This window comes from Odontesthes bonariensis, chromosome 21, assembly GCF_027942865.1.
Source record: "Odontesthes bonariensis isolate fOdoBon6 chromosome 21, fOdoBon6.hap1, whole genome shotgun sequence".
NCBI classification, from domain to species: Eukaryota; Metazoa; Chordata; class Actinopteri; order Atheriniformes; family Atherinopsidae; genus Odontesthes; species Odontesthes bonariensis.
The window spans coordinates 22,835,311-22,858,774 of NC_134526.1; the positions used below are offsets into that span (position 1 = coordinate 22,835,311).

The window sequence follows — 23,464 nt, forward strand, 5'->3', positions numbered from 1 at the left end:
TACGGCGATCACGAACAGCAGACCCACCGGTTACATGAAACATCCAGAAACGTTGCTTCATACCGCGAACACACAGAGCAGATCAGAGAAAGATTTCCACCTCTTCTCTCGCTCTCACACACACACACACACATGGGCGTCACACCCGTGGGGGATGGGGGTGTTTCGACATCCCCACTTTTACAGAAAGATGATTTCACCTTTTTGAATTTTCAATGACCAAATAAAGTTTTAACAAATCCTAAAATGTGTTTTAAAGACTCTGTACCCTCTTTAGAATAATTCTATCCAGATTTAAGCAGTGTAACTATTGTAGTTTCCATACAGGATCTAGTTTAGGGCGATCAAAATGCAAAAAAAATGCAGTAAAATGGCCCTGTTCTGCATTTTCACAAATCCCAAACAAGGTTTTAATGAATCTACAGCCTCTTTAGAATAATTCCATCCAGATTTGAGCAGTCTAACTATTGTAGTTTCCATACAGGATCTAGTTTAGGGCAATCAAAATGCAAAAAATGCAGTGAAATGGCCCTTTATGCCCATTAATTCTCGAATCGGATGCAAACTTCAGCGTCGTGTCTATGGGCTTGATGTGGTGCTCATGTGCCATCCCTGGAACACCCCCACATTTAAAATCACTGCTCCACCCCTGCACACACACACACGCACAGAAAGACCCTCAGAGTCATTTAGTGTTCTAATAACTTTAGAGGGGTTTTTTTGGGGGGGGGGGCGTATTTTTTGTGCCTCGTTGAGCAGAATTCAAAGCAAACGCAGTGATAGTCTTTCATTCTCCTTTTGTTTTGACGCTGTGTTTTCAGCCCACACAGGAGAAGCCTGGAGCAGCAAACTCTAGATTTGGACTGCAAAAGAAACTACATCGATTTCTTCAAGAGCCACATGCAAAACGCAACACTATTGGTAATTTTCAATTTATTATATAAAAAAAACAAACAAAAAAAACAGTATTTGAGTCCACAGTTTGTCTCCTTTGTACAGTAAAAAATATTAAATTAAAACTCCCAAAGTTCTGAGCAGAAAGATCAAGAGGATGGAGTTTGTAAGGAGGGAGCTCTACGTCCCCCACCCCCCTCCCCCCCAAAAAAGGAGGATATAAAGTCCAAGGGAAGCAGCAAAAGGGACGAGGAAGAAAGAGACGGAGACTGGCCGCTCATACCGCCTCAGTTCTGTGCAACACAGTTCATTTGGATCATCGTCGTCCTCCGTTTACTCCAAAGATAAGAATCCTAAAAACACTATAAGGAACCCACCCACCCATTTTTTTTTCTTTTCTGTTTTCCCCTATATCCCAGCCCATGTACTTAAAATGTTACAGGCACAAAGGTATGCACCCCCCCTCCCCAAGCCTCCAAAGCTCCGTATCAAGTGTCTTTAAGAGGAAGGAGTGCGCACACATTCGAGGGAGAGGGCTTGCATGTTGCGAGGAGAAGAGTCCCTTCCAGCACGACTGATGTCCACTACAGACGCTGGGCCAGGACCGCCGAGAATTTGGCCGTCGAACATCTCAAAAGTCGGGGCAGACCCCCCAGCCCCCTCGACCACGGCAATAAAAACACAGACGTTACTCCCACCTGGACAGACCCAACTGAAGACATCTAAAGTGAAATAACATATCCACCACCACCCCCCATCTTAACAGTCATTAACAAAAATATAGTTCTATACGGATTGTAGCAGTTTCAGGGTACACGACACGGACCCTCCCCACCTCCGAATGGAGAAAAATAGTAATAAATAAAGCAAACCCAAACATTTATAAAAAAAAAAAAAAAAAAAAAAAGTAAGATATGCATCATTTTTGGATTCACATCTCTCTGCAAACAGAAATGGACAGACTGGATGATGCAAAACAGAACTGAATAAAAGTTCTTTGCGTTAAATCATCTCTCTAATTCTCGACCACTTTAAAAAAAAAAAAAAAAAAAAAAGGCAAGTACTTCAATTTACCCCCGCCCCCCCAACAAAAATAATAATATCACTGTTCTTCTGAAAAAAGTGGAGATGAGGGGAGTGGTGGTGGTGGTGGTGGGGGGGGGGGGGTGTTCTCTAGCAGGGTGCTAGATAACCCACCTCCCCCCTTTGTCCTCAGTAAGGGGGGGAATATATATTAACAGCAATAAGTTACAATTCATTTATTCCAATTCATTTAACGAATGCTTGATTTAATGTTCGTCTCCCATAGGAAGTTCAGTTCAATGCATCTTTATTGAAAACATTTTAAATAACATTTAATAATAGTAATAAAAAAGAATTTAAAAAAAATTTTTTTTTTTTAAAAAAAGCTAATAACAATAACACTGTCCTGGGTGAGTGCAGTTTGTGCGGAGATTCACTGAGCGTTTCTTCGGCTCAGGTCGACACTCGGGAGAAGTCCTACATGTGGTCTAAAGAGTTGTGGTTTATGTTCTGGCCCATTGGGTCCTGACCGTTGCCCCCCGGCCCGTGTAGGCCAGCCATGCTGCTCAGCTGAGAAAGCATGGCGCTCTCGTCCGATCCGAACTGCTCCATAGTGTTCTGTTGCTGCTGCTGCTGGCTTGTAGGCTGTTGCGGAGGGACGACCATTCCTTGATGGTGTTGGTTCAGATGGCTTGGGTGTGGAGAGCCCATCTGCATCTGTGGGGAGATGTGATGTGGGGAGGGCTGAGGCTGCATGCGTGGGGACGGGCTGGAGTGTGGCGGCTGTGACTGGGGTCTGGGTGAGGGCTGTGGGGATCGCACCTGGTTGGCGAGCGATGTGGGCAGTGCCTGACCCTGCAGGTGTGGGTGTGGGGACTGGGCCATCTGCTGCTGTTGCTGCGGGCTCATGGGATTGCTGTGCTGAGCTGGTGACCCGCCCGGACCCAGATGCTGCTGATGCTGCTGCTGCTGCTGCTGCTGCTGCTGCTGGAGCAACCTTTGGTGCAGAGCCTGTTGGAGCAGGGATGTCGGAGGGGGCCCAGTTTGGGTGGGTTGAGGGCCCTGAGATGGTTGCTGAGGACCTCCTACACCCCCTCCAACTGGCCCTGCATCTCCCATTGGAAGCGCAGCCATGGTGTTCTGCTGCTGCATCTGGAGGTGGTGCTGGAGCCTCTGCTGGAGTGCAGCTGTGACCTGCTGCTGGGAAACTGACCCCGGATAACCTTGCCCCTGCTGACCTGGGGGGCCACTAGGTTGCTGAGGGCCAAGAGGTTGACCTCCAGGGGGACCCTGTCCCACTGTAGGCTGCATCCCCTGCTGTCCCATAAATCCCTGACCCTGTGGTGGCTGCGGTTGCTGGAACTGACCATGATTTACTCCCATTTGTTGTTGTTGTTGTTGTTGTTGCTGCTGCTGGTGTTGCTGCTGCTGCTGCTGTAGATGTCGTCTCATAAACTCTCTAAACTGGGGACCGTTGAGATTTCCCATCTGTGGCCCCTGGCCCTGCATTCCTCGTCCTACCCCTTGCTGCTGCTGCTGTTGTTGTTGTTGCTGCTGCTGCTGTTGTTGTTGTTGCTGTTGCTGCTGCTGCTGCTGTTGTTGTTGTTGTTGTTGTTGCTGCTGTTGCTGTTGCTGTTGCTGCTGCTGCTGCTGCTGCTGCTGCTGCTGTTGCAGAGCTGCAACCTGCTGCTGTTGTAAACCTCCGAGCATTGGCCTCTGCTGCTGTTGTAACTGCTGCTGCAGCTGTTGCTGCTGCGCATGCTGTAGTTGAGCCATGGTGGCCATGTTGACATTTGTCCCTCCCTGACCCCCCATGTGCATTCCCGGCTGGCCTGTACCTGCCGCATTCATGTTTACCTGTGGGCTCCCTCCTGCAACAACGTTTCCAACAGGACCCCCTGTGGGACCAGGTCCTCCTGGGACTCCCACTGGTCCACCAGGGCCCACCTGCCCCCCCTTGTATTTAGAGGTTCTCTGCTTAATAAAAGCAGCCATGAGCTGAGGGCTCGACCGCAAGATGTTGAGGACTTGCTGTTGCTGGAGCGGTGAGCTGGGCGAACGGAGATGACGGAGTAGCTCCTGAAGAGCTGCTTGGGGTATGTTTCCACCAGCAGCACCAACGCTGGTTACTCCAGTAGTGAGCCCGCCTCCAGCACCTTGCTGCTGTGCCATATTCATCAAAGCAGCATGGCCCTGACCTTGTTGGTGCTGAGCCTGCTGCTGCTGCTGCTGCTGCTGCTGTTGTTGTTGTTGTTGTTGTTGAGCCATCATGGCTGGATGATTCATTTGGTTCATCATAGCCTGTCTCGGCTGGGGTGGCATCCCCTGGCCTGCCCACTGCTGCTGTTGAGGGTTCTGAAGTGGAGCCCCCATCCTCTGCTGCTGAAGCTGCACCTGAGGCGGAAGCTGGCCCTGTGGCATGTTACCTTGTTGGGGGGGCTGCTGCATGTGTGCACCTGCACTAACCATCATCCCGGGCGGAGCACCCTGCTGTTGATCAATGTGGGCTCGAGCAGTTGCCACTGTCGCTTGGCCTTGTGTTGGCATTCCCTGGGGTCCAACCATCCCCACGGTCCCTGAGTGTCCCATGCCCATTTGCTGGCTTTGACCCTGTTGGTGGTGAGGGTGGGAGGGTATCAAGCCCGCAGCTACTGCTTGTCTCTGAAGAGCCATCTTCCTTTGAGCATCAGCCACCCGTTGAATCTTCAACGCAATTTCTACTGCTGCTGGTGGCGGGCCAGTGGGGGGCTGCTGTTGCTGCTGACCTGGTGGCTGATTGGGAGGTTGTTGGCCCCCTATGTTTCCAGCCATGATAGCACCACCAGGTTGCTGCTGGGGAGGTGTTGCGGAGCCAAGATCTGGTTTACCCTGGGATGGGTGGAGTGGGGAGGAGCCTGGTGGTCTGCCGGCATAAGGTGGCAAATTGTTGGGGTGCTGCTGGAGCTGCTGGAGCTGCTGTAGCTGCTGGAGCTGCTGGAGCTGCTGAGGGTTGGTCCCTGGTCCACTTTGCTGCTGCTGGACCTGAGGAAGCATCTGCTGCTGATGTTGGGGAGAGCTCATAATTCCTCCTGCCCCACCACCTCCGCCCGCCATCTGCTCAAACTGATGAAGGGAATGTTGAGGCAGCATCCCTCCTGGCTGCTGCTGCACTCCATTTCCAGGAGGCATTCCCTGCTGCGGGACAGGAGGCATGCTCTGAGTTGGGGTCTGAGGGGTTGGGGGCTGGGTTCCAGATGTTGGGGTATTTGGAGCTGTGGTGCCATTGTTTCCTGGTGAGGGAAGGCCTACCATAGGTCCTCCAGGCGGCCCTCCGGCTGGCTGCCCCACCCTCTGCATGGTGGCCATCCTCCTCCTCAACATCTGGGCCTGCTGGAGTCTGTGCTGCAGCTGCTGCTGCCGGAGCTTTTGCTTGATGTTCAGACAGAATGGGACGGGACATTTGTTCTCCTGGCAGTGTTTGGCATGGTAGCAGCACAGAGCAATGAGCTGCTTGCATATGGGACAGCCGCCATTCGTCTTGCGTTTGCAGCCTTTTGTGTGTTGAACGACCCGCTTCATCTTCTGGCAGGACGGCAGGGAGCAGTTGGCGTTGCGGCACTGGCAAGCGTGGACCAGCGACTGGATACATCGCTGGATGCTCAGTCGACGAGAGTCACCGGGGCTCTGGGTAGCTGCTGCTGACTGGTTGTTGCTATCGTCATCCAGGCCAAGCCCCAGCTTATCCATCTTGTGCTCATGACCTTTACTGTGGTAGCAGGTGATGCACAAGTCATAATCCTAGAGAAAGACAAAGGATGAGAAAATGAAAATCAATCAATTCCATATACAATCATTCAATTTTGTGCAGTCTCGGTTCAAACTGTGTGTGTTTATGACTCAGTCTGCCCAAGCACTGCGTCAAATCTCCGGTTCTTACCTCGCAGACAGTGCAGTGGAAGCGGGTCTCCACGTGGTGTTTACACTCATTGCAAGTGTAGACGAAGCGGTCCTGACTCTGATTGTGCAGCTCCACCAGCATGCACATGGAGCTCCATCTGGACCTCCTGAGAGAGCTGAACTCCAAGTGCTTGTCTCTGGCCAGAGTCAGAAAGGCATCGCGGCCATCCATCAGGTCGCAGGCCATCAGGGGGTCTGCGTCAGTGATGGGGGGCAGCGAGTTGGCGGCTGGGCCGGCAATGAGGCGAATAACGAAGAAAACCTGCCAAATAGTGCAGAAGAGCGGCTGTGAGTTTCCTCATACAGTCGGCAGGCGATGCGTGATTCAGCTTCTGTCTGTGGAGGCTGGCTTTCATGTTAGATTCGCACTTGTTTCGCATTGCTTCATCTTTAATTGTCAGTCAGAATAATTTAAAACTGCTGGCTGCAGCAACAGCAGCTCTAATGATAAAAGTCACTGTCACGTCAAGAACTGATTAACAATCGCATACCTCCTTGTGTTTCTCCATGGTGGCGTAGAGTTTCTGGGAAAGGTCATTGGAAACACTGGGCATCCCTGGTTTCTTCTTATTGGCTCGGCTCAAGCTACTCTTGTTCTTGCTCGTTTTCTTGTTGTTCTTCTTTTTGGCATTCTTGCTGTCTCCTTTTGTGGCCTGCAAATGTTTATTTTTTTTTATAGCAATTCAATACACAAAACGCCAATATCGTGCAACAAACAACGTGTGACAATCTTATTGTCCTCACATCTGTGCTCTCATTGGAGGTGCTGTTCTCCTCCCTTTTCCTCTCCTCTTCCTCCTGCTCCAGCTCCTTGATGCTCTCCTCCAGTACGTTGGGCCAGAAGTCGCCCTCGAAGTATGGCAGCTCCTTGGCACTTGTCAGCCGGTCCTCTGTTGCCTGCTTGAAGATGTCCTAAAGGGCCAAAAAAAACAAACAAACAAAAAAAAAAAAAAAGAAGAAACTGAGCAAAATGCCATTTCAATGTTTTCTATAAAAAAAAAAAAAAAAAAAAAAGACAAAACTTAACCCAGCAAGTGAGACCATTTCATTACATTACATTATGGTCATTTTGCAGACGCTTTTAACCAAAGCGACTTACAATAAGTGCGTTCAACATCGGTAGGCAAAAGAACTTCAGGTCACAAGAAATCATAAGTGCATTTTCTTCCAAAACCAAACAGCTAAGAGCAAAACTAGTGCTAGAGTAAGTGCGATAAGTCAGGTACCTAGACAGATGGGAAGACAATTTAGAAAACAAAGACAATTTAGGATTCAATATAAACACAAGAAACTTGTGCTAAAGAAAATAAAAAAATTAAATAAAATAGAGGACCAGACTCATTGAATAATTCCCTACACTCCCTATTATATAGATCAGTGAGCGGTGCTCGCCATTTCAAATCACGGCCCACTCAATACAAGCAGACGGAACTGTGAATAAGAAAAATATAGTTTGTGCATCTACCAGAAAAGCCAGTAAACTGACTTGTGATAAAAAAAAATATATATATTTTCTCACAGAATGAAGTATTAACAGACAGGGGACATGCATTTTTTTTTTTTTGGTTTGTTTTTTTAAATCAAATGCTGCACCTTGTAATCATGGACAATCCGCTCAGCAACAGCCTTGTCCAGCATCTTCTTGTACCACTCCTGCAGGCGTTTTGGCTTGGGGATCTTCTGGTCCGCTGGGTGACAATGGAAGATGTAATCATCCCCTTCACTAGGAGGACAGGCCCAGATGTGGCCTGCTGTAAACCTGAGACGAGGACAAGTAGCTATAGTCACCAAGGCAACATTTAGCTAACTGCATCCTGTATGTGTGCTCAGAAAGGGAGAGCATTCTGCAGCAGTACAGGTGCTCTTTTCTTACCCCATCCTTCTGACATACTCCAGGTAGCCCAAAAGGATCTCGTGGTAGACGGCCGTCCTCAGCTGTCGGGGTTTGAAGAAGTGCACGCTGTCCAGGTAAGAAATGTACACTCGTCTCTGATTGGGAGGGGGGCAGTCCGAGCCGTACTCTTGGACGTGCATGCCGAAAAAACACACATCCGCTCCGTCGATGTCCTCAAATGCAAACAAGGCTTTCATCCGGTACGGAAAAGACTCGGACATCTCTCCGCTGTCCACAAACCTGGAGAGAAGGAGGAAGGAAGGGGGAAGAAAAAAAGAAAAAAAAAAAAAAGATTAAATATCAACCCACACTATTCTCAAAAGTGCTAAATGTTAGAAAGGGAGCTGCATTTTGAGTTTCACTGCATGAAAGATATCGCTAATGTACAATGTGACCGAGCAGTTACCGTTTGAGACGTTTCGCCCGTCTCTGAACAACAGTTTAAATCTTTAATCTTCTCACCAACTGCAGTGGGATTTAATGCAACTTGTCATCTTTCTCTTTAAAAAGCCCAGGTACTGGGTTTTGCGAGAGGGCTTTCTGCTGAATTATTAGGCACCGCTTGTGCATCAGTTCATTGTGGGAAAAGTCCTTTTCCTGAGCAAGCACAAGGTGACAATGCAAACCGAGTGGAATGCAGCAAAGCTATCAGTCACTCCGTGTTGCTTTCAAACAACTGCTATATCAGCAAATGCTATTTTAATATTACCCCTGCTGAGTTAACACTTACAGGCATGATTTACTGTTGGGTTCTCTTATGTGCCATTTGTTTTTATAATAATTACACCTTATATCAATACTCATAACGGATACCTTTCAGGGCTCCAGACTAACTTCTGCCAGCAGTGTTGGTGTTCCTAACTCAAAGTTTTTGTCGATTTGAGACCGATTGGTGCGTTCCTCATTCCCAGAAGCTGCAGGCAGACTGGCCGTGGAAAGTTTTTGTCACGCGGTCGCTGTGCTTCAAGCGACGTCTGTTCAAAGTAGCTTTCTCTGCACTTGTCGTGTCGCACAGGGAACGGCACGTGAACAATATTTTTGCCTTTTACTTTGAAACTGCGCAAGGGAAGCAGAGCTCTTTGCTTCTTTCAATGTGGCGTTTAATGTCCTGCTTTCAGCAGAAATACAGGGCTGCAGTCTCACATGAGCATCTCAGTAATATATATGTGAAGCGTCTACCTGGACTTCATGCCCGGCTTGACCTCCACCACCTTGTCTGAGACGTGAACCACACGGATGGTGACCTCTCCGGACTCAAAGTTGGTCATCCGTTTGAGGTAGTCGTTAACTCTCGACTCCAAAAAGAAGCCCAACTTTGTTTGAGGAAGCCCTGCAAAAGAAAAGGAAAAAAAAACAAAAAAAAACAAACATGAATGAGGAGAAGAATACAGCTTTCAATCTCATGTTCCCCGAGGGATGGAACCGGTGTTCGGCTCCATTCAACATACATGTACGTTTTCCTCATCTTCTTTGACACTTTGAGATTGCAAGGCTGTTGCAAATTAATATTTCAAAAAGTCTAAGAATCGTAGAAGACAATCTTAGGCAAAAGGGAAGAAGAAATAAATTCACAGTGGGATATAAACCGGGATGAGAAAGTTGAAATCTGAACAAAAGAAAAAAGGGAATGACATGAGGCGGTAGCTCCACTTACTTTTGGCGGCATATTTGTTCTCTTTCCGCGTCTTGTTGACCTTTTTCAGGCAGTTGTCGCACACAAAGCTGTGATTGGGGAGGAAATGAACAGCGACTGGTTAGATTTGTAGGTTACCATCAGCTCTGTAACAATAAGCACCAACGACAGAGACGGAGTGGCTTTAATCAAGGGATAACTTGGCTTTTTGTAGGGCTCGTCCTTCCTTTAAACAACTCTAATGACTGGGAAATTGCTCACGTCTTTTAATTACAAACAGAACACACATGAAGGGAGAATTAACCTCGATGAATGACAGATTTGCCGTTTCCACAACACTGCGGGGCGTTTTATCAGTTGTACTTTTAATTTAGCTTTCGTGACGTTTCTGAAGCTTCTCAAAGAACACTGAATTTTTTTATTTTATTTTTTTTTTAAACTCTACAACCAGTCGAGCAGCTAGATCGTGCAGAATGTGTGCGTGAAAGCTGGCTCACCCTGACGGCCATATGGTTTCATGATGCAGGACGCAGATCTGGTGCATTTTACGACCGCAGTCAATACATTCCACAAGTCTGAGCAGAGGGAGAGAAAGCGAGGAGACAAAAGACAGACAGAAGACCCAAAGTTAATAAAGCAAATTGTCAATACGGGACACAAGACCTTTGTTTGTTCCTCTGCGGGAGCAACAAAAACAAAGAAAACTAAACTGAAACTGTGAAAGAATCTAAACCCAAACTAAATAATGAGTGAAGACAAACACGTACAGCTCGGGGTCCAGGGTGTCGTTCTTCTTTCGCTGGAACTGGTCTTTGTTGATGGACCTGAGGGAATAACGGAACATAAACTCCTGTAATTAAGGCAACGATGTAAACTTTCGTTCACAGAATCATCCTCCATTCGAACTGCAAATGTAACTTCTACGTTCCCATCACGGCCTGTTGTCATACTTATTTATTAGAGAAAAGAGAAAGGAAGGAATGAAATAAAAACGAGAGAATACTCGTAAACCTCAGCCTCAATGAGCTGCTGGAACGATGGTAACTGAAACCTCGTGTGGAGGAGCCAAACACTTCAACGCGTCAGGACTTTTGGGCTCCGAAAAAAAAAATAAAAAAAATAAAAAATGCTTTTCTTTTCGATTATAAATTGATCAATTAACAGTTTAGTCTGCGAAATCAGGTCAATGCACCGAATGATTAAGATGTCCATGTGATCCGTGTTTTTAATTAATCAAGTGTTCCCCACAACACACTGTGAGGCAATGGTTTTAAATCAGTTTTGTTTTGTCAAGACAACCAACAGCGATTACTCCACTTTCCTGCACGGACAAGAAAACCACAAGATGATCACGTTTGAAGATCATCAAACGGAGATCATATATACAATAAAAGACATGAAGACCAAACCCAATAGAAGCTGAAAATTCAAAGAAGTTGGTTTCTTGCACACTGACGTTTCCAAATGCGTATTTATGCGCCTTTGACTGACACCTCGCTTGGAACTACGATAGCCAGCGAGACTTTGCACTACGTGGAGGTGCGTGTCCTCCTTCCTTTTGGGTACACACTGAGCATACAGCAAGTGGTAAAATTCTGAAAATGACGATGCCGTTTGCATTTGTAACTGTAACAACCCTCCGTAAAGCTAAAGGGCTGCAGAGTCTCGTTGCCTCTTTTGCGCTCGTGGGTTTCTGAGCTTATACGTAGTACGACTGACACCGAGTGCAAATGTACACTTTAAAAAGAGCTGGAGGCATGCGGCCATTGTGGCAATCACCAGTCTAGATGGGAGACTTCTGTGCACCGTGTGGGGGCAGCTCTCGGAGAACGGTTGGATGTAGAATAAGCTGTGAAAATGATAGTTTTTTTTTTGAGCCATTGCTTTTAAATTTTAACTAGAACTTATAAAGTTATACGGTTGTGGTTTCAAGCTAATAGCTCACAACTGTAGTCATCTACAAGCATCTGTTGAGCAAAAAAAAGATTTAAATGGACATAAATCTTCTTTTATTTTCAGTCAGTACATATAAACTCACAGTGGAGCTGAGCCACAGTTCGACTTGCTCATTTAAACTGGACCGTCGTCCTTGTAACAGTGTATTCTGCACAGGAGCAGAATGGACTGCTAGACAGCACAGCGCTGAGGTCACAGCAGAGGTCGTTAGGTTTCTTGAATAATGATTTTTGTCAGATGCACTTACATATATATACATACATATATATATATATATATGGATTTCGTTAGAGCAGAGCGACAGTTTTGAAACGACACGTGGTCTTAATGAGCTGATTTGCAGTCCCAATTTCTAATGCGTTTAGTTAGGCATTTCACAAAAAGAGAAAAATATATGAAAAGAGCTGCTTTTTGGGACCTAAACTGCATTAATCATTTGCATTTTCTGTTTTTCCAAAAAGAGATCAGTCATCGGTGCTGCCTGCTTCTTCTTCCGTGTACTCGAAAGGAACGGGGCAGCATGTGCAAAGCCAGTCTGAGTCTAGTTGAGAGTATAAATGTGGGAGGGACTTTAACTCCAAAGACATCGTGTGCTAGTTCAGCTTTGAGTTGGGACAATTGGCTGGACTGACACGTTTACATGCATTTCAAAAGTCCCGTTTTGTTCCGACTAACCGACAATCCTTGTTTTTCTCTAGTGTCATCTAAGTGCATTTAAATATCTGTTACTCAATCCATGTAACGCTCCATGGACTAAGATGTGCTGCACCAGCGTGAGAGAACGGTTGAATGTGGCTTGCAGTGTTATAAAAGCTTTCAGTGGTCAACAAGACGCCGTACAAGTACAGTCCATCTACCATTGTGATTCTGACTGTTTTTTTACAATCATGTGGAAGCAGAGCGCGACACCCAGACCTCACCAGTGAATGCATATCGAGTTATTTTGGATTTTGGATTTAAGGACCCACTTTTGTGGGTAAATAGTGCTGGAATCATTGCCTCACACCAGCTGGGTACTAAACATGTGCTTTTAAGACAGACAGTAAAACAGTACACTCTCCCTATGTTATTTTTGTACAAAAAGAGGAACATCCTCCAAAGTTGCTTCCGCTGCAGTCAACCTTTCCTTAACTGATCTGTCTCTCATTTGCAGCTCAATGGGTGGGAATCTGTGCTTTGGATTCAGCAATCACTCAGATGTACAGTATCTAGCTTTCACTGACTATCAATTACAGAATTTTAACCTTAAATTCATGCTTGTGCAGGTTACGCAACCATAAAAATAAAAAGCTAATCTAAAATTTCAACAAGCTCATGCATGTTGTGTGTTGGAGGAAAGCAAAGAGTGTAATGGTACTCACGCCTGAGGCTGGGAGGGGTCATCTCCCAGGGAAACACTCTCGCCTTGGATTTCGTTGAAACACTTCTCACAGAAGTGGTACCTGTCAGCAAGAAGCCCATATTTTGGTGAACTACACCGTTCGTCATCAGCACAGCCAATCACAGAGAAGGCACGAAGAAGCAGCCGCCAATCAGGGCAGGGCAGGGCAGGGCAGACCAGGGGGGCGCACACACAGGAGGAGGCAGAGGGCAAGGTGGGTCATCGCCAGGAGGCAGCAGCCAATCGTGACGCAGGGTTTTTGTGTGGGCGGGTGTTTTGATTTTGCGCGTAAATTTTGGAGTGGATGATTGGTCACACCAAAGCAGGCCAATGCAGACATCACAAGCGTTAAAAAACAAAGAAAAAAAGGAAGGAGAGAGGGCGAGAAGGGGAGGAAGGGAGATGGAGGGGAGGTCAAAATGAATATGGGGGGGGGGGGGGGGGGCGTGAAATAAGTAATTAAAGTCAGACGAGGACAATGGAGGGACAGAGAGGGAGGTGGGGGAGCACGAAGGGGGAGGGGGACGGACAGGATGTGAACAACAACCAACAGAGGACAGAGAGCCAAGGCAAAGCAAAGATTAGCGTCAGACGTCCAGTGGTAAACAACAACAACATTACAGCAACATGAGAGGCCACTAGGAGCTGTGGGGGGAGCAGGGGGGTGAGGATACGAAGCTCCAAATATGAAAAGGTGAATGAGGAAAGAATAAATAAATAAATGGTAAAGCAACAGAGATCCATCATCCTTTCTGGTCATTTATAAAGTGGGAACTGTTCTTCTTGTGGACAGAGTGGACCCACCCTCCTCCCACTCTGTTTGTGCAAATAAACATCAGAAAAGCGCCAGCTGCCGGGTCTTAAATACATACGTGGTGGGAAGCAACGGTGCAACAAATGAATCAGAGCTAAAGAAGACAGGAGCCCACTTTATGAATGACAGCATAATGAAAATTAAAACAGTGAACTATGGCGATGGAGATGGCGCCAGGGTAACCACTTGAAGCCCAAGCTAAAACTCATCTGTGATTGATTGATGCTATGCTGGAGGAAATATAATCAATGTGAAAGGTACAACAAAACACACACACTAATTGATCCCTCTGGCTTAATAATCACAGGAAAGGGTTTGAATCTCAAATATGTTGCGAATGCGTTTTGGCCGTGACCCGTGTGTCCAGTTTGTCGACATCCCTTACCTGTTCTGGTAGCTAAAGTAAGCGGCGTCGCGTTGGATGGTGCACAATTGCTTTCCATAGCAGCAGAGAGTTTGGGGGGAAAACTCATACTGCAACAGAGAAGGGACAAAAAGAAAAAAACATTTGCAGGCATGTTATCTGAGGAAATTTTATACAAAGTAAATCAACTGCACCTGTCACACACTGTTAACATGCCATACCGTTGCCAAAAAAAAAAAAAAAAAAAAACCACAACAAAGCACACCTGTATGTTTCTGAGTGAGTTGCACTCAGCTGAAACCTAACCCCAAACCCCAACTTCAAATTCAAATAGCCGTTTGTTAAATATGACGAGCGAGGCTGGATTGGAGCGGAATAGGAAGAATGCTGTGCCGTTATTGGCTGTTAGGGCAGACTAAGTCTGGCAGCACAGCTGATGCAATCCGGCAGCAACATACTACAAAGCTACAGCTAGCAGCTTGTTGGTTCATCTTAAATACACAAGGAACACTATTCTGTCACAAAAACGCATCTAAAACTCCCCAAACAACACTTTAAAACAGCCAAATTTTCCCATATGTTGGTTTCTGAACAGACTAAACAAGATCTAACGTTAATGACTGGGCTTACAAATCAGTTTTCAGCAACTAAGCAAACAGGCCTCTGACTTTATGGTTGTGGTGCACCTTCTCATCCATCTTTCCACCATAAAGAGTAAATGGATCCATCTCTAAAAGTCAAACTTTAAGAGCACAGCCTACATAATAAAGATGAAAAAGAAACAAAGAAAAAAACAATACAGGTCCTCACCTTCCTCCCACAGCAGTACCCTAGGCCTTGCATGACGGGGTCGATCTCCGACTCAAACACCTCCGCCAGCTTGGAGCAGTACTTGTAGACTCGCGACGTCTTACGGTTGTACAGCCAGGCGTTGTTGAACATCAACCAGATGTCCTCGATATACTGCCACGGCTCTTGGTACTGGCCCGTGTCCAGCTTCCGCTTGATGGTCGACAGATCCATGGGGTTCTTCACAATGTCAAAGTAGTCCTGGATTGGAAAGGGAAGGTGCCACCGAGATTAGGGTGTGATGGGGAGATAAAGTTCAGGAGTTGAGAGAGCCAGGTGGCGGGTGGGGTTCGCCCATCGGAGGGGAAGAGGCCCGCGGGAAGAAGAGTACGACAAACGCCATCGCCGTTGTGGACGTCAGAGGAAGACGCAACCAAGGCGTCACAGTCGACGAGGTGGGACCAGAGTAGGGAGAGAAGAGGGTGCAGGGGGACAAGGTTGTTGAGCGCTGCAGAGAAGAAGGTTCGCGTGCAAACAGAGAGACATGACAACTTCTGCCCTCCAGCTCTCTGTGTTGCACCCAACACTTAAAAAAAGAAAAAGCTAAGTGCCTATCTGTGCTCTTGGGAGGTAAAAAAAAAACAAACAAAAAAAAAAACCACACCTACAGATGCGATTGTACTGCACAAAGCCCAGCCATGTCATTGTAAAATGATCAATTTGTCTTTGCCCGTTTTGCCAGTTGGAGTAATGCTTCTATGCCAACTAAATTTCCAGGCTCAGATAGGGATCAGGGTGCAAAATTAAGAAGAACAGAGCAGTGGCATAAGAAAGGGGAGGAAAGAGATCTATGCTTTTTCTTTTCTGTTTAGCAGTAATGTGGCTGGCGTTAACAACACCAGCAGCTTGAGAGGCAAACAAAGAAAAAAAAAAAAAAGAAGAAGAGAAGACGGCAGAGTTAAAGCTGACAGTGCTGAGGTGAAGCAAATGTTAGGGAGGTGGATGAGTCTCCGGGTTGTTTTCCCCCTTTCTGCTGTCTGCCCTCCTCTTCTCCTCAAACTACTGGATTTAAAAAAGAAGCGGAGAGGAGGGCGAGGACAAGAAAAGCAAAAAAAAAGGTGCGAGTTTCAAAGAGCGGGGGTCCATCTTTGAGTCACCATGGCAACAGGAGTTATGAACAGACCCTCATCTCTGAATGGAACCACTCACATGAACAAACAAGTGACGCATATAACCACGACAGACCGCAGAGCCAAATTTACAACGCTGTGTTGCTCAGAGATTTGAGCAAACTTGAGACATTTTCAAATGAAAGTGGCCATCTTTCACTTTTTCTACCAGTTAGAAGTTGCATCACTTGACTGTGGAGGTTGCAGAAAGAGATGTGAGCCAAACGGCCTGGCGCTTACTCATCACTGCTTAGAAAAAAAAAAAAAAGAAAAAAGCCGATTATTAATTTTCAGATTTCACGAAGCAGTGAAAGGATGGATACTGCTGCTTTGCGTCAATGCGAACGCACACTTGAGATTTAGCAAGCGCCCAATTTGGAACTTATGAGGGCAAAAAGTACTGATCCACCTCTACACACTGCCCACCTGGACACTGTCAAACCACTACTGGCGAGGAACTGAACTAGAAAGTTAGCGATGGAACACTATGATGAGCTATATGAAGAAAATCATAACTCAAACCTAAAATTTGATATAAAAAAGGCAAAAATGAAGCAATGAATGAAAGCAACTGGCTCATGAACTGCACCCCCCCTTCAAATTTGTTCACTTACAAACACAAAGTGAGTTTTTTTTATTTTTTACTACCGTCTCATCTGAACACATTTAACAGCTACAACACCCGGGCTCCAGACTGTGATCATTTAGCCGCATTTTGGGACCGTTTCACCAGGCAGTGCGACATTTTCCCACTGACGAACCACCAAGATTTATTTTTATTTTCTATATCGATGTGCGTGTGGACCGTAGTTTGCACAAGCCTCAACCAGCGTCCGGTCAATAAGCCTCCGCTCGCTCCCATTTTAAGATTTAGACGCCAAGATGATTTAGACGCTCCTCTAACACGACAGTCCCAAGTACCCGACAAGAAGTGGCATCAACAGGCGATGTCGCTTTGAAAAGGAAAAATTCTCCGCTCTTCCCAACATTAGAAGGTCAAAGAACCGCCACGGATCTCATGAGCCGCTGTCGTGGCCCAATATTCGCTGGAAAACAAGTTTGGCGAACGCGACTACAAACTTTAAGCATTAATGCAACGCTCGTAAAAGCGATACTTGGATTGTGGTGCGTCAGCTCTGTGAGGAGTCACTGCTGCTCTGATGAAACTGCAAGCAGCATTTTAAACGGCAGAAATCAACTAATCCAAATGTGGGTGTCCCAGTTAAACATTTAGACTACAAATGGTGCTGATGCACTTATCAACCAGTTAATTAGTTGTGCTGCGACTCTACACCATAAACATCTATTCCATCTTCAGAACATCAATGAATGAGTCTCTGTTAGGAAAGTGACGATTTAAGCAACAGATACACAGAGATGCCATTTCATCTTAAAGTGATACTCCGGAGTAGATTCAACCTGGGGTCATTTGAACCGTGATATCCAGCCAAGTAGCCCACCCGCAGTTTTTTCGATATTGGCTGAACATCAGCTGAGTTACCGAGTTATCCCGAATAGCTTCGTACAAGGGTTAATGGATCCTGGCAGTATCTCCAAAATTACCACACTAAAATCACATGCCATGACACCAAACTCCTACAGTAGTACAAATATGGTCTCTACTCACAAAACGATGCATTTGGAAGTTTGTACATAGTCCAGGAGTTTATTATTATCAACACAAGCCTGATAGCTTCTCTGCAGCTAAAGCTGCGTTAACGTCACTTCCTTGATCTGGGAGCTTCAAAGTAAGATGAGGGTTGATCTACTACTGCAGACAACAAAGCAAGGCTGCTCAATTTCTCCATTGATAAAATAATTTCACAACTCTACAACATAAAAATTCATAAAAAAAAACATGTAGAATATAGCATATACTTTGTTGTCTACAGTAGTAGATCAACCCTCATCTTACTTTGAAGCTCCCAGCTCCAGAAGTGACGTCGACGCAGCTTTAGCTGCAGAGAAGCTATTAGGCTTGTGTTGATAATAATCAACTCCTGGACTATTTTCAAACTTCCAAATGCATCGCTTTGTGAGTACAGACCATATTTGTACTACTGTAGAAGTTTGGTGTCATGGCATGTGATTTTAGTGTGGTAATTTTGGAGATACTGCCAGGATCCATTAACCCTTGTACGAAGCTGTTCGGGATAACTCAGTAACTCAGCTGATGTTCAGCCAATATCGGAAAAACTGCGGGTGGGCTACTTGGCTGGATATCACGGTTCAAATGACCCCAGGTTGAATCTACTCCGGAGTATCACTTTAAAGGAGTGGATAAATATGATGGAATCAATGGAATCCGCAGGACTAAAACGGTTTGTTTTTTTACCCCTCTTAAAGAATGCTTCACCTAACACTAAAAAAAGAGAATGATTTGGTCATTTATGTAAACTGTTTATAACCAAATCATCCATTTGTCAATAACCCAGCAAAGACGGAGAAATAGGAACGAGTCGGATGCACAAGTGCTGCCGGGCGCAGAGTTACGTCTGGAGACCCGAATGCTGCGATGGATGTTTGGATCGTGTGTTATTTTCTCTGCTAAAAATCACATCTACTGCAGGTAACATCCATTAGAAGGAAAACTTTGCATAATAACTGAAAATGCTGTTTGATATCTAAACCCTCACATGTTCGTAAGAGCCGTTGCTTTGCTTTACAAATGACCTGATTATTCAGAGAAGACAAAACTATAAACACAAACAGACGCACGCACACACACATCCAAATTTCATTTTCTTAACTTTCGGCATGCAATGGGGCAAAGCTAAACTATATTAACAAAACTTTACATGGCAAACATGGTTGAAAAATATGTCAACAATGAAAATGAAGGAAAAAATATCTTGCATGGAAAAAGGAAAATAAACATAGCGAAATGAAAAGAAAAAGAAAAAAAAGCTACAATTTCATGAGATTTGAAGCAAAATGGCAGCCAGTGCAGTCCCTTACCAGGTTAGTTTTGTTACTAGTTCGAATACGTACGGGTATTCCCAGTAACTGGGGGTCCACCGGCTGACGGAAGGGAAGGGACTCAGGGTCCTGGCGGTACAAAGACTCCAAGGTGGGCATCAGAGCCTGACGCAGCTCCTCCGGCTTAAAGACTGGAAAGGAAGAACGGGCAAAACAGAGAAATGAGGAGAAAACTCAGGGAGCAGAGAGGAAGTCACCGGGTTTCAAACTGCTATGGAGCAGTTGAGTGTTGCTGGCAGGGAAAAATCCACAGACCGGATTATTCAGCAACACCCATATAGCACACGAGATGCACCACCCAGACCGATTCGGGCAAAGTGTTATTTAGTCGATTTTCTGCCTGCTGTTCTGTTGACTTTTACCCACCTTTTTTTCCCCCCCTCACCACTGCGCATCATATGGCTCAATAAAAAGTAATTGAAGAGGAAAATTAGAGCTTTCCAACAGGAAAAAAAAAAAATGTCACACCGTTTATTCTTAAGATGCATTTATTATTATTATTTATTTAACCATTTAAAAATAAATGGTTTAACAAAGCTCCTGAGCCATGATCGATTTCTTCATTTCGATAAATATGTCAAAGTTTTAACTTCTGTCCAACTTCCTCTTAGTAACGGTACTTTTTGGCTGGCCTAAACGCGTGTTAATGCGACACTTGCAGCACAGCAAAGACTCAACGCTTACTTTTCTTCTTGCTCTGAGTGCTGGCTGGGGAGCTGCTGGTGGCCGATGACCCTGAGCCTTCCTCTTCCTCTTTGGGCTCCTTCTTCACCTCCGGCTTCACGTCCTCACTCGTTTCTGCCGACGACGACCCAGAAGAGGAGCACGTATCCATGGGTTCGCCTTTACACCCATCACCTGACGGCTTCTCTTTCTTTATCTTAAAGGAAGATAAAAAGGCGTTTGAATGCAGATTGTCTTTTCAGTGAAACACTACCTTTAACTCACAAAAACTCTTCAGGCCCGATATCATTTCAGACCATTTTACCTCTGGTTTCTCCTCGGTTTTCGCCTCGGGCTGACCTCTGCCTAGCTTCCCCTTGCCGTCGCCTAGGGCGTCACCTCCTTCATCCTCCTCGTCCTCCTCCTCCTCCTCCTCTTCGTCCTCCTCCTGCTTCTTCACCTCCATTTTGATGTCTTCCTGGCTGGGGGCAGGGCCGTCCACGGGGGCGAGCTGAGACTTGGGATCAGCGCTGCTTGTGATTGAAGCTGGAGAAGAAACCTGACCGTCCGCTGTCAGAGAAGGCTTTTGAGAGAGCTGAGGCAAAAAGAACAGAAATGGGGGGGGATTTTAGAAATGGCAAGTTAGAATGCAAATATACAGGAAAAAAATTTTTTTTTTTTTTCTTTTTCTTTCAGTTATGGAGCCGTCACATAATTTAGAACCAGGCCAACAAAAGCAGACTGATTAGGATGCTCAAAGCTTTTTTATCTACTCACTGGGGTCTGCGGCGGCTGGAGCTGCACGTGAGCGTTCTGGGTCGGAACCGAAGATGGCTGACATACTTGAGGGGCTGGAGAGGCCACAGCCCCAAGTGTCTGTTGTGGAAGCGGATTGGCTTTCTCAGAGTTCAACGTCTGCCCTGATGGCAGCTGCTTCTGTGAGGCTTGTTGTTGTTGTTGTTGTTGTTGTTGTTGTTGTGGCTGCTGCTGCTGCTGCTGCTGCTGGGAGTGCTGGGGAGGGGGCGCCTGTGGTGTGCTGGGGGTCTGTGGCTGCGGGGTCTGAGAGCGAGGTAACGCCGGCGGTGTTTGATGGGGCTGAGGTGTTAAGCTGCGTGCTGGTGACGGAGAGTTTGTTCGGACAGGCGGGCAGTGAGAGAAGGAGTTGGGCTGGGTGGAGGATGGAGGAAGGCTCAGTACAGACCCAGCACCGCCAGCATTAGCAGGTGCCATAGAGCCTCCAGGTGCTCCAGAACCTGGGACAGATGAGGCCGACTGTGCTGCAGGGCTGCTGGCTGGGTGGGAAGGTGGCGTTGACATCTGGTTCTGCTACAGAAGACAGGACACAGGGCATATTTCTTATTCTCCTTTTGGACACATTCAAATAAAAATAATCGAGCAGGTAAAGTGGAAAAAAGACCCATGCTTTCATTGGCATTTCCTCTGGGAGGTTTCCCACCCCGACTCAAAATATGTCAGGATCACTGCTTTTACAAAGACCCACGGGGAACCGTGGCGCTGAAAAGTCTTTATCTTAACAGATCGCACTGTTAACTAAGTCTTACCAAAGCCACAGAAGTCTGTGCTCCTGGCTGGCTCATACCAACAGGGCCAGAACCAAGTCCAGGACTGGAACTGGGAAACTGCCCTGGAGGGAGGTACTGGTTCTGTAGCTGTGTGGCATTGGGCTGACCCATCCTATTTGCTCCCATGCCCATCTGCAAACACAACAACGAGGGACACGGGAAGTCATCCATCACAAAGCTGCCGTTTACTGTTGGAGTACTTCAGATTGCAAAATAACATCGGCTTCACCTTTTGGACGCCCGAGTATCATTTCTGGAAATGTAAATTTGACACGGTAAAGACAAAGTGATCCTAACCTGGTTTAATGGAGGATTGAGAGGAAGAGGAGGCGTCGACCTCTGACCCATCGACTGCATCCCCATCTGACTGAACTGGTTAATTCCTACAAGTGCAGGAAGACAAAAATGAGACGTCAAACTGAGACGTAAACACTTAATATTGTCTCTTGAAAACAATGACACAGTGACATTAAACAATGCAGTATTGACATTACCAGTTATTAGAGATGTACCTGCTGGACTCTGCATTCTGGTGACCATCTGATTGGGACCTGCTGGTCTGACCATGGACGGATCAGCTAGAGGACCATCTGAGAGGGAGGAGACAAAGACTCGGAGAAATCACTGATCTTGTTTTAAGGCAGAAAAAGAACTGAGCACCTGTACTTTTAGCTATACGTCAACAGTATTTGTGTATTTACTCACTAGGGGGTTGTCCAGGGGGCATGGGTGGCTGTCCCATGCCAGGTGGGCCCTGGGGGAGGCCAGAGGATGCTATGCCTGGTTGGCCGGGCATCATGCCCTGCTTCTGAAGCCGCGTCCTCCTCTTCTCTTCGAGCTCCTTCTGGATTTTGTAAATCTTCTCTGCCAGAAGGTGGTAGTACTCCGCCTGGAAGTGACACAGCGGGACGGGTTACACAACCCACGAACGGACATAACAAACGCACGATTGTCACGGCACATTTATTCATACTGTGCAGGTTTCTCACCCTGCTATTAGCCGACTCATACATGTCCCCTTCCACTTTTCGAGCATAAGCCACCAGATTCTCCATCCGCCTATCCTTTAGAGCAGCAGGGTCAGGAGTAGGAAAGATGGCCTGCACACTGCTCTCATACACAAACACAGGGAAATCACTAAAGTTAAATCGAGGGCAAAGAGATTGTACTGACATTAAGTGATGCAAATGTCCTGGTTTATTGGGACCTTTGCAAAACACAGCAGACTCACAGCTTGTGGACAAGGTGGTTGCGGAGGTCCTGTGTGATGTCTTCATGCCAAGACTTCCTCATCCCTGCAGCAGAAGGAGGAGCAGCTGTCGGCATGGATCCCAGGTTCCCCACACCGTCGTTCATCAAACTGATGGGAAAAAACCGAGAGGAAGTTCAGATTTATAGCAAAGCAGGACTAACTCTTGACTTTATAAGGTCTGCTACGTGATAGCAGCCTGACTGAGGCTAAAGTAAAAGCCGCGTTCAGTGAAAAGCAGCCCAAACCTCTGTGCATTCATGCTGTTGTGCAACATGGCGTCTGGCAGTTGTGTGGACTGCTGGTTGGGGGGCTGCACCCCTACTCCACCGTTCACTCCCATGGAGTTACCTCCTGGAAAAAGATTGCAATAAAGTTACACTGATTGCTCTTTCATTATGGAAACACTGACAAAATTAGTGAAACAAATTTGCCGTGCCAAACGTCTGAACATTAGTAACTCTTTGGCCTGAAGCAACATGAGCCAATGTCCACCTCAGGTTTTTTTCCCGTAGCAGTGCAGGAGATCACTTCAAGCCACAACACAGGGAACTATACTCCAATGTAAATCAGTGCTGTAAAACACGGTGACTGACCAAAACTTAGCGAAGAAGAAAAAAAAACAAGGAGAGGGATTCAAATCGAAAAAAAAAAAAAAGACAACCCTGTGTACAGACAAGTTAGGTCCTGGGACGACTTGTGAAGCAGCACCTACATTCATAGACTTGGTGCACGCTATTAAATATCGTCGCAGATGCTGTCCCCAAGGCCAAGCATGAACATCCATCACACATTGTGTGATAAGACAAACTAAACTAACCCATGGTATTTAGCGTCCTCATTCCAGGCTGCCCCTGCAGCCCCTGGTTTTGCATGTTAGCTTGCGACGGCTGCTGTGGCGTCTGGTTGACCTGGTAAGGAAGGCCTAGTGCAGCGTAGGCTCTCTCTATTGAGCTGGGGTCAATCTGGCTGGGAGGGTTCAGGTTTGGAGTGTTGGCTTGTCCACCTGGCACCCCTGGACCTAAAGCGTTCACCAACCCCACCGCTGCACTGTTGACAAGAGCTGCGATGATGTGAGGAGTGAGTAAAACAGGGGGGGGTTGATGGGAGAATGACAGCAAACCAGTATTAGTGTAT

General features: G+C 46.4%; 1 protein-coding gene across 4 annotated transcripts in view; it reads right to left on the reverse strand.

Moving 5' to 3' along the window:
* Nucleotides 1-918: 918 nt before the first annotated feature.
* The window catches only part of ep300b (EP300 lysine acetyltransferase b), a 30,256-nt gene continuing 7,710 nt past the window's right edge, over nucleotides 919-23,464 (reverse strand). The window contains exons 6-30 of one of the 4 annotated variants that reach the window (XM_075454462.1): nucleotides 23,148-23,390; nucleotides 22,576-22,681; nucleotides 22,310-22,438; nucleotides 22,068-22,185; nucleotides 21,784-21,967; nucleotides 21,591-21,668; nucleotides 21,376-21,461; nucleotides 21,058-21,210; nucleotides 20,273-20,821; nucleotides 19,821-20,090; nucleotides 19,517-19,712; nucleotides 18,845-18,963; nucleotides 14,706-14,945; nucleotides 13,917-14,005; nucleotides 12,698-12,778; nucleotides 10,148-10,204; nucleotides 9,878-9,955; nucleotides 9,402-9,469; nucleotides 8,927-9,077; nucleotides 7,727-7,987; nucleotides 7,447-7,612; nucleotides 6,598-6,765; nucleotides 6,345-6,506; nucleotides 5,834-6,115; nucleotides 919-5,694 (exon numbers count right to left, since the gene is read on the reverse strand). In XM_075454462.1, the coding sequence (XP_075310577.1) occupies nucleotides 2,395-5,694; nucleotides 5,834-6,115; nucleotides 6,345-6,506; nucleotides 6,598-6,765; nucleotides 7,447-7,612; nucleotides 7,727-7,987; nucleotides 8,927-9,077; nucleotides 9,402-9,469; nucleotides 9,878-9,955; nucleotides 10,148-10,204; nucleotides 12,698-12,778; nucleotides 13,917-14,005; nucleotides 14,706-14,945; nucleotides 18,845-18,963; nucleotides 19,517-19,712; nucleotides 19,821-20,090; nucleotides 20,273-20,821; nucleotides 21,058-21,210; nucleotides 21,376-21,461; nucleotides 21,591-21,668; nucleotides 21,784-21,967; nucleotides 22,068-22,185; nucleotides 22,310-22,438; nucleotides 22,576-22,681; nucleotides 23,148-23,390 (7,334 nt within the window). In that variant the 3' untranslated portion in view covers nucleotides 919-2,394. Of the gene's footprint in view, nucleotides 5,695-5,833; nucleotides 6,116-6,344; nucleotides 6,507-6,597; nucleotides 6,766-7,446; nucleotides 7,613-7,726; nucleotides 7,988-8,926; nucleotides 9,078-9,401; nucleotides 9,470-9,877; nucleotides 9,956-10,147; nucleotides 10,205-12,697; nucleotides 12,779-13,916; nucleotides 14,006-14,705; nucleotides 14,946-18,811; nucleotides 18,964-19,516; nucleotides 19,713-19,820; nucleotides 20,091-20,272; nucleotides 20,822-21,057; nucleotides 21,211-21,375; nucleotides 21,462-21,572; nucleotides 21,669-21,783; nucleotides 21,968-22,067; nucleotides 22,186-22,309; nucleotides 22,439-22,575; nucleotides 22,682-23,147; nucleotides 23,391-23,464 lie in introns of all 4 variants that reach the window. The other 3 variants (XM_075454460.1, XM_075454461.1, XM_075454459.1) reach the window with 3 other exon arrangements.